Source organism: Crocodylus siamensis, chromosome 4, assembly GCF_052110815.1.
Source record: "Crocodylus siamensis isolate JL-2025a chromosome 4, ASM5211081v1, whole genome shotgun sequence".
Classification (NCBI taxonomy): domain Eukaryota; kingdom Metazoa; phylum Chordata; order Crocodylia; family Crocodylidae; genus Crocodylus; species Crocodylus siamensis.
This window is the reverse complement of record NC_143398.1, coordinates 96,791,596-96,801,796: the sequence shown is the minus strand read 5'-3', so window position 1 is coordinate 96,801,796 and position 10,201 is coordinate 96,791,596. Positions and strand designations below refer to the sequence as shown.

General features: G+C 47.5%; 1 protein-coding gene across 1 annotated transcript; it reads left to right on the top strand.

Annotated features, from left to right (window-relative positions):
- Nucleotides 1-7,830: 7,830 nt before the first annotated feature.
- H1-0 (H1.0 linker histone) lies at nucleotides 7,831-10,201 on the top strand. The gene is made up of 2 exons (XM_090043062.1): nucleotides 7,831-9,047; nucleotides 9,762-10,201. Exon 1 carries the CDS (start codon nucleotides 8,439-8,441, stop codon nucleotides 9,000-9,002), a length of 564 nt encoding a protein of 187 aa, XP_089899188.1. The 5' UTR covers nucleotides 7,831-8,438; the 3' UTR covers nucleotides 9,003-9,047; nucleotides 9,762-10,201.

Below are 10,201 nucleotides of genomic sequence, written 5' to 3'. Positions count from 1 at the left end.
AGTATTCTACTATTGCTGAGATAATATGTGCTTGCACTCATGCGTGCACAGAGAACCATAATGCAGATCAACTTGGAGAGAGAAAGGCAGCTGATTTTGGGTGTGTGCACAGAGGGAAGTTTGCACACACAATCAGTTGAACTAGTTACAAATAATCTCTGGAACCCCTGTGATTCCTGGACTGTTATGAAGATTGACTGGCACCTTAGGTTAAGCTTGGAGTAGACTGTAGTTCCAGTGCAAATAGGTCAAAGACTTTCTTTAGAGTCAGAAGATGACTGATTGGCCAATAGCAAGTGATGCAAAAGGAAGGCTGCTGAGTTCAACCCTCTTCCTCCCTTGGAAGGTTTTACAGATAAGTCTGGATTCTGCCTATTCTTATACCCTTGTTTAGATAAGAATAGGACTTGTTGACATTTGGTCCTGCTCTGCTACCTCTCAGGAAACAATTGTTGTGGTTTTGGAAGCAAATATCTAAGGCTCCTCTCCTGCTGCAGGGTGGTCTCCTGTGGCTGACTTATTCCTCTCACATCCACAGCAGTCGTCCTGTTCATTTAGCCAGTACTAACTTCGGGCTCCTTAATGAGAAGGGAGATGGTAGAATGACTGTTTTTTTTCTGTTCCCAGAAACACCCTTGTCCTGTCCAATCTTTCTTGCTACAACCAAATCTCTGGGTTCTTTCTTATACTCATGTGATGCCCTGTTTTTCATGCTGTTCAAATCTAATGGGCTAAATTCAGGATACTGATCAGCATGTGAGAGCTGTTTGGAGGCAGAGGATGTAATGAGCTGATTCAAGGAGTTTTTGTACTTTGAACATGTGACTTATCTCCCTGATGGGAGGTTACTGACCCTACTAACTGAAGTCAAAACAAAATAATTGGCTGGCAGAAGGTCTGGCCTGATCCTTCCCCAAAGTCCTTAGTGCTATAGATCAGAAAGCCTTTAAAACAAAAGACAAATGTCAGACTGCAATGCCACTATTTTAAACTGTAGTGTGGCCCATCCTGAACAATGGCAGTGTATTAAATGAGGGAAGTGTGTGTGTGTGATGTAATGGAAGGAAAGTTTATTTCAGCTGATTTAAGAACATAGGAACTCCATGCTGGGTCAGATCCCATGGGTGTATCTATCCCATTAGTCTCTCACAGTGGCAGGGAATAGATGTGTAGGGAAGAAGTATTTAACCAGGGACTATCCAGATCTGTCTCCTACTGCCCCTCCTCCTAGGCCTCTGAATGCTGAAGGGAGATCCTAATTTGGAGGTTGCGTCCCTATCATGTTTAATACCTGCAAATGGGTCTATCCTGCATGAATTTGTCCAGCCCTATTTTGAACCTGGTTATCAGCATCCACACACATTCAGAAAATCAAAGATTATCATCTCTGATGTTGTCAACTTGGTCTGGAGAAACTGGGAGTCAGGGAGTGGTAGAGGTAGCAGAGCTTCTGGTCCAGCTCCAGCAACGTGACAGAAACTGAAGACCAGAAGAGGGCAGTTCTGATCATCTGGTGTTGCCTAGGCCATAGAGCTACCCCTGGAGTCCTGCAGGGAGCCTAGCAATTTTTGTTTAACTACTTCATGTTTTTTTCTAGGCAGCATTCCTCTCTCAGTATCAAGCCTCTGAGCAATGGAAAATCCATGGTACCCTTGGCAGCCTCTTCTTTTCGAAGTTAAGCTCCATGCCAATCTGAGGAATTATGCAGCTTTTTAAAGTGTTTAAAGGACTCCACATCTTACCTGGTCAGTCATCTCAGTGCTGTTTATTAAATGCTTCTTTTGCTGCTTGTTATCTGGTCTTCTGAAGAGGTGCCTACACGGAAACCAAACAAAATGCTATTTCCATGCGTGCCTTCTTCCTATTCTAGTACATCACTCCCATCAATGCCACTGAACTCTGCTCAAACATTTGTAAACCTCTTAAAAGATGGGACTACCCACTCAAGGTGTATTTACAACCTTAAAAACTTACGGAGTTATCAGCCAAACAGGTCCAGTTGCTGCAAGCTCATACATGTACAGAGGCCAGTTTCATTCCTCTGTTGCTCAGGCTTTGGTTTTCTTGGTTTTCACAGTAGTATCAACTCATCACTTTTAAATATGCAATGTGAAAATAAGCTATTTCCTATTCTTATTTTTAAAGCAACATTAAACTCTTGAGCTTGTTTTGCTGGAGAAGTAATGTACCACTGACTTTAACCGGGAGGTCTTGGGGCTTCAAGGACAGTAGTTCCTTTGTATTTAGAACCCTTGCAGAACAATTGTACCACTGCCTAAGGAAACTCTGATGCTCATAACTATACTATCTTTCTCTTCTCTTTAAATCATTCAGTATAAATGACCTGCTGCTTTTGCTCTTGAAAGTTACCAGCTAATAGGCACTGCAAAAATTTTATAGTCTAGTTGGAGTACATGATCTGACAGCATAAGAAATAAGGTTTTGACCTCAAGTGCTATCAAAATAGTTGTAGAGAAGAGGAGGAATATAAATCAGGCCTTGGGAATTTATTTTAGAGGGCATTTCTACTAGGCAGTTTCATCTGAAGAATGTGAATGAAATCAGACTTCTCCAAAGCTACTGATGAATATTTGAATAACTGGAAATAGGTGTAGAGATGCTTGTCTAGATCTTATTCTTTCTCCTTTCTAGAAATGATGGCTGTTTGCAGCGTTCTTATCTTCCTAATCTTCTGAAGCTACAGAGCAGATTCCTGTAGGAAGGATGCCAGCATTGGGCTTAAAGAGATTTTAATCTAGAAGAAAATGACCTGTCTCTAGCTCAGCCCTTCTAAAGAAACAGCCTCTGGCTTCTAAAACCTGACTTGTTGAGCCCAAGGCAGATGGCCTCTTGAGGAATTGAAACTAGCAGGTTTCAACATGTAGCAATTACTCATTGGAAAAGCTGGGAGCAAACCATCCCCTAAAGGCGATGGATGGTGGCATGAACATTGACAATCTAAGTGGCTGTGAGCTCTCATGGGCCCTGGACTCAGCCTGCCTGGAACATGATACTATTATGAGGTGAAAACAGAATGCAAGTGGAAGCTCTGTGTCAAATGCAAGAGTCAGTCAAATGGGCTTTACAAACAGAGCTGGCACTGCAGAAGCTTGATGGGACCTGGAAATAAAAGGAACAGGCAATCCCAGAAGAGCTGATGCCATGGACTAAATCTAATATCCAGGAAAAAGAACTGCTGGTGGTACAGAAGCTTCTGCTGGTGAAGGACCTAAAACCAAAATGCTAAACACCTAGCTCTCTTGTTCCCAGGCTCTTTGACAGTTCCTTCCATTCTGTGATAGCCAAAAATGCCAAGGTCTTTGATATCTCAAACCCGTGATACCACCGGGCCCTTGCCATCAAGGAAGGTCCAGGCACAGAAGTTACTGAGATCACTTTGGTGATACAGTGTAAAGATGTCCTAAAACTTGCACCTCTATTTCTTTTTAATTTCAAGGAGATGGAACAACCCCACTGACTGAGCTGGCCTTGGATGACCACACGCTGGACACAGCAACCATCTAAAACCATCTTTTGGGTTGACTTAGTTCAACCCTGAACCTAATCATAAACACCACTAGGAGACAATGCTGTTATCTGTCCTCTAACAGAAGGGCAGGGAGCTTCTCAGTACTGCCTTTATCTGTGCAGTTCCTTAAGAGCCCAGGCTGTGGAGCATTCCTTGAGAATGTGGCTCTCGCCCTTAGGGCAGAGAAAGCAATGAATGTGCGTCTCTATTACCAGCTCCTGCTTGTCCCATGGGGTAATTTCTTCACATCAGTAGAGATGCCCACTGTCATGAGGCTAAAAGCCACTCCATGAGCCAGTAGATGCTCAATAGAGGTTTGAGTGAAGGAAGAAAACACAAGCCAAAACACTGGCAGAACCGACTGCAAATTCATAAAGGAGCTGCAGAGTAACATCTGGCACTGTGGGATCTTGTCCACTGTTTCCAGCTGCCAGCTGGGTTGTAATGTTGGGTGAGTCCCTTCTCTATGGCTTCTGTTTGGGGATATGCTCAGGCCTAGTGGATGCCATAGACCTGCACTTCACCTGCAGTCATGTTCTATCCAACCCCAAAGTGTCCCCTTATTCCATGAAGACAGCAAAATGTGAGTGCTGAGTACAGTCAGCAGGGGCCAGTTGAAGAATGTTGTGCTCTCTAGCTATACTACAGCTGGCAGTGAAAGCAATGAAAGCATTTCCCAGAGGTCAAGGATTATGTTTGCACTTCAGTTCCTAATTAAATTTAGTCATTGTCATTGGCTGGAATTCTGAGCCCTCCTGTTAGTTCTTCAACTCTCCCTGTCTTTCTGTTGTATCCGTTGTACTTCCTTCTGGGACACTACTCTCTCCCTTTACCAGTCTGTACTGGCTGGCACTGACATCCTTGACATGAGTGCTGTACAAGGTCACCCTCAGGTTTGCCTTGTTTCTCCAGTGAAATCAGTACAAGACAGAAGTGTTCACACTTGGGTGTTATTTCCAGGTGTTTGCCATCTGTATGGGTCTCACTCAGACTCCAGTTTAAAGGTTTTGTTTGCAACCCTGAGAGCTAGAGTTTGTTTGTTTCTTTTTAAAGACCAGTTTATACATGAACCACACAGGGGAGGCAGGCAGCCTGTGCTTAAACAAGCATTCTTGTTTATTCAAGGTTTGAAAACCAAACATGCTTCTAAAATATGCAGACAGATACAACCCAGCCTACAAAAAAAAAACCCAACTATGAGGGTGCCACCTAGTGGTGTCCATTACAATAACAGGGTAGAAAGCTCCCCCCGGTCCTCCTTAGCTAGATGAATGGCATAAGGTTGGTGCATGAGGGTCGTTCCACAGGTGGACCCCATGCACCATACATGGCTGAGATATAGCTAGGCACCAGCCTGACCCCATGCAGGGGCCCAACCTTGCTTATTGGGATCCAGCCATATGCCAGTCCAACCCTGCATGCTAGCACAATTTAGCAGGCAGGGCCACGTTGGTATTTGGCCTTTTGGTATCAGAGGAGCAGCAATTAATGCCGCCACTGCTCCCCTACCACCAAACATCTGGCTGGATGACAGTTCCACACACAAGAGGTTGAGCACTACTGATCTATTTGGTCTTGAATTACATGGTTGTAATTCTAGGAAGAAGTAGCTGTGAGCAGACTGTGAACAGCTCTGGATGCAGTAAAAAGAGTAGAGAAATAGTACTGGGTTTAAACAACCAAAGAAGGGAATTCTTATCCAACACCCTATGCACCCCTGCCATAAGCAAAATTAGATGGTCAGCCAAGTTCCTTCTTCCTTCTTCCCTCCATGCAGCTAATTGTTCTCGCAGGTCATCCTCCCCACATGTAGTTGTGTCTTGGCAGCTTGTGATCAAGGTCAGTAACCTGGGTCTACGTCAAAGCAGGGAGGAAGCCTGTTTCAGAGTTCAGATTCCTTGCCAGTAACATTTGCAAGGCCAGCCCTCCTCCTTCAAATCAAGGAGAATCTAACTTAAGAACTATTACCGATTATAATTTGGGCAGTGTGGCAGAAGGAGAGGCAATCTACCTATAAATGCTTTGCCACCTCCGTAGTAGGCCTTTATGAATAAAATCCAGTACCTTAAATTCTGTCTGAAAACCAACGTCATAGTGTCAAATGCTGTTGCCATATTACATTCCAGACTGACCCAAGGCAGTAGTTTTCAACCTTTTTTTGATGTGAGGCAACCCTCAGAAAATGCCAGCACTGACCTTTCATTTGTTTCTTGATTATGGAAAAATACTAGAGCAATTCTTCTGTTGCAAAGAACTTCAGAAAGATAGGGCAGAATGGTTTTGACACAATGGATTCATTTTTAAAATCTCTGGGTTTTTTCTTGTGAATCCTGTGTTGGCATTTGCACACCTAACAGTGCTGAGGTTATGCAGCATCCCATGGCACCCTTGGAAGAATCTTGCAGCAGCGTGCTTGAGCGCATAGGTCACATTAACATGCTTAGCCACTGAAAGAAAGGGTGGTAATGTCCTGGCTAGGTGCATAGCATACAAAGCATCCATGGATAATAATGCTGTATTAGATTTTCAACCCGTTCCTGGGTAAGTTGGCACCTTTCCATTTGTAAACACAGGTAGAAGTGGAAAACATACCTCAGTCATAAGCACGGTTGCTTAACCAAGCATCTGTATACAGCTCAACTAATGAAGTGTGGAGGTAGCATCTTAACACCATTCAGTGTTATGAGCCCCATCCCCATGACTTACTCCCACTACACCACACATGAGCAAAGCAATAATGCTTCAAAGCACCATGTGTTGACAGTGCGTCTTGCACCTGTTCTAGAACTGGTTCCCTAATACAGTAAAATGGAGCAGCGTGTATCAAAACCAACTGGTCTGATAGGAGGGTGACTCAGGAAAACTATTTCCTTGTAAGGTCACCCGTACCAGCACCCTGCCCCAGGCCTGGCTGCTTAAGATAAGAAGAGACGGGTGTGAATACTACTCTTCCCACTGTGTAGTGCTCAGGCATCCTACAGTACCCAGCTGCTGTTAAACACTGGTCTCCTTCAACTAGTTCTTTAAAAATTATCAACTGCTGTAGCCACCTTCTGCATGGGATTGTCAGTGGGTTGGTGCAGGTGGCTTGTATTTGTGTATGAAAAGAGGCACATAATCCTCTATAGCAGCAGAGTAAGGACCCAGAGCCATACAAAATCATGTGTCCGTATCTTCGAAACCCTGATTGCATTTGAACATATTTGTACTGGAATCCTTCCTCCTAGCCAGTCAGCCCCTATAGCTGTGTATATATGTTATATATATGGATATAGTGTTCATCTGGGAGGAGAGAGCGCATGACTATAAAGTGATCTCCCTTCTCTGCCTAAAATGCTTACCAAATTCCTTTGGGCTTGACATGGCTTGGCAATGCATGTCATGCTCATTTGTTTCTTTTACGTGACTTGTTTCAACCCAAGTTTCTCCCCACCTTAAAAAAATGCTTTTAGCCCAAGTGCAGGGCACTTCAGAATTTAACCTGCTCCTTTTCCAGCTCCTTCTGCTCCAGTTGGGGTGGTTGTTTGATCTGCTATCCCCTTCTGGTTTCCAGCTTGCCAAGGAAGACTCAGTTGCATGACTATAGATCATTCACTTCTCCAATAAAAGCATGTTTATCCCCCTCTTCCCCCCAAGATACTTGTGTTGCCCTCTCCCCACCTTTTGATTCAACAGGAGGGGAGTTTCTTTCTTTTTACTATCACATGCCTGCTTCTAGCTACTGCTGGGATACATGAGGCACCTGCTGCCCATGGATGTGCTGCATGGAGCATCCTCGCTTCAGTCCCTGCATGTTTAGCACAGCAATGGACCCCCAACGTTCCCTTCCTGCCTGTAACACTCTCACTTCTGCCTGCAGCTGGCTAAAGCACTGTTCTTCCCCTCCTCTCTCAGGCCCAGGGGCTGCAGCTCCCAATCAGCAGGCAAAGAAGTGACCCCCACCACATCATCCATCTAGTCTTAAACCCAACCCCTTCCATCCCCCGCTAATAAACAGCCCGCTGCATTTATGGGGGTGGGAGTGATAATACTGGGGACACGCAATGGGAGGGGCAGCTATGGAAACCTCAACGACCCAGGTTTCCATGCTTAAATCTTGCATCTCAGTATGTACACACGCATACACATACATGCGTGCACACCCTCACACCCATGTACATATACACATGTACACACAAACACAGATATGCACACACTTATACGTACACACAAGCATAGACACATGCACACACATCTATGCATACACGCAGGCTCACACATATCCCCCCCACCCCCACGGATACACACGCATGCGCAGATACATGAGGCCATGCAGGGCCGGATTAACCCTTTCGTGGTGCTGGGCGGCCCGGGCGGGGAGAAGGGCTCAGCCCCGCGGCGCTCCCAGCCCAGCACAAAGGGAGCCGGACCCGCCTGGGCTGCAGCCGCGACTCCCGGGTCCAGCCTCACACCAACTGAAGCCCCGCGCAAGCCGGGGCTGCAACATGGCGGCAGCGACACGGGACCCCCACCCCAGCGGTACAGGTCTCTGCGCTAGCGGCGCCGCCCACCCCTCCACCCTACCCGGCCGCTCCGGGCCCCGGGGCGGCGAGAGCAGCAATGCGGTCCCCGCCGCGGTCCGCACCGCGCCGCTAAATACCCGGATGCGGCCGACGGAACAGCCGGAGCCGGGGGGAGGAGGCTGAGCGGCCTGGCACAGCGGGCACCTGCTCGCCCACCTCCCTGAGGGGCCTTCCCCGGGGACCCGCCGACACAGAGAGCCCGGTGCCAGGGCAGGAGCCGCGCCTCCTCCGCCAGGCCCGCCAGCAGAGGGGCAGCTGGGACACCCCGAAGCCGAGGCGTGCTGGGCAACAGAGGTGCCAGGCCCTCGGCACCGGGCATTTTGCAGGAGGGGGAAGCCAAAGGGAGGATGACGGAGGACTCGCCCCCGGCCGCCAAGCCCAAGCGGGCCAAGGCGGGCAAGAAGCGGACGGAGCACCCCAAGTACTCCGACATGATCGTGGCGGCCATCCAGGCTGAGAAGAGCCGCGCCGGCTCCTCTCGCCAGTCCATCCAGAAGTACATCAAGAGCCACTACAAGGTGGGGGAGAACGCCGACTCCCAGATCAAGTTGTCCATCAAGCGGCTGGTCACCACTGGTGTCCTCAAGCAGACCAAAGGGATCGGCGCGTCCGGGTCTTTCCGCCTGGCCAAGGGTGATGAACCCAAGAAGCCACCAGCCAAGAAGGAAGTCAGGAAGGCTGCAGTGCCCAGGAAAGTCACTAAACCCAAGAAAGCTGCTGCCAGGGCCCCAGCCAGGAAGCCCAAAGCAGCCCCCAAGAAAGCCAAAAAGAAGCCAGCAGCCACTCCAAAGAAAGCCAAGAAGCCAAAGACTGTTAAGCCCAAACCAGTGAAGGCATCAAAGCCAAAGAAGGCAAAGCCATCCAAACCCAAAGCAAAATCCAGCACAAAGAAATCTGCCAAGAAGAAGTGAAGCTTGCATCCTTTTTCCTGAACGCTGTCCTTCACGTCTGCTTTTGTAAATAGTCTCCTTCTTTTATCCTCTTCTTCCTTTTTATTGCAACTTTATAGAGACTGAGCACTTATTTCCCTGAAATAGTTACAACAATTCAGTTGCTTTAAAAAGGCAAGAAAAAAGCCAACCCAGAGAGAGAAACTCTCCACAGTGAGAGTCCCCTTTTAAGTGTTTATTGGTTTGTTTTTATTCTGTTGTAATCTTAGAACTCTCTTCATGTCTCTCCTTTTTGTTTTTAATTTGAATGTATGGAATACTTGTGGGTTTGGGGTTTGGTTTTTGGGTTGTTTTTTTTTTTAAGCAGGGGGAGTCCATGTTGGGTGGAGAAGAAAGAGGATGGATGTACTAACTTTCCTTCTGCCCGTAGGGATATTTGGCTGTGCAAGGAACTGGCCTGGGTCAGAAGGTCAGGGCAAAGACCCCTTATTGAAAGGGCCTGAGGAACCAGCTTGTTGGCCCCCAGGGGATGAATAGATGTAGCATCAACTAAGTTTCCCTTCACCTGGCTCCAGTGGGTCAGTGTCCCCCCCCCTCACCGATGTAGTGACCTGCTATGGGAAGAGAGACAAGCTGGCAGTGGGGAGAGGTGTGGACTCGAGTTGGCATCCAAGCCACCTACTTGGCTCTGTGGGAGGCAGGGGGTTAGGCTTGAAATAGGAATGGGCTGCAGGGTGCGCCACATGGATGGATGTTTTATAATATTTATTTTTTTTAAAGGTGCCTTTTGCAGTCAGGTGCTGCTGATGGCAGTGGAGTGGGGTTTAAGAGGGAAGGCAGATTTCTTGCCCCCCCCCCCTTCAAAAGAAGCAGTGCTGCTTCCACAAGTCTGAGCTGCTGTCCTGATCTACCTGATTTCAAATTCAACAAAACCTCCTGGGCTTCAGAGAAGAGATTAGGAAAACCTCTCCGGGAAGTCCCGGCACTCTCCCAAGTGCCCTGCAGCACCCACCTGGGAACCATGGCTTGGGCAGGGACCCCTCTATCTACAACCCCTATGGACTGAACCTCTTGCAAGTGCTTTGTGGAGCTGGAGCTTTGACCTGCTGTGGCTTGAGGCTTGTGCTTTGGCTTTTCTTTTCTTTTTTTGTGGGGGGGGAGTTGAGGGTGAGAGCTGGCAAAGGGAAGTTGGGGGGGCGTTATGTGGGGAGCAGTGTCGA

What these genes read in the sequence shown, in the direction of transcription:
- H1-0 (XM_090043062.1), top strand. Translation starts at nt 8,439, where the DNA reads ATGACGGAGGACTCGCCCCCGGCCGCCAAGCCCAAGCGGGCCAAGGCG.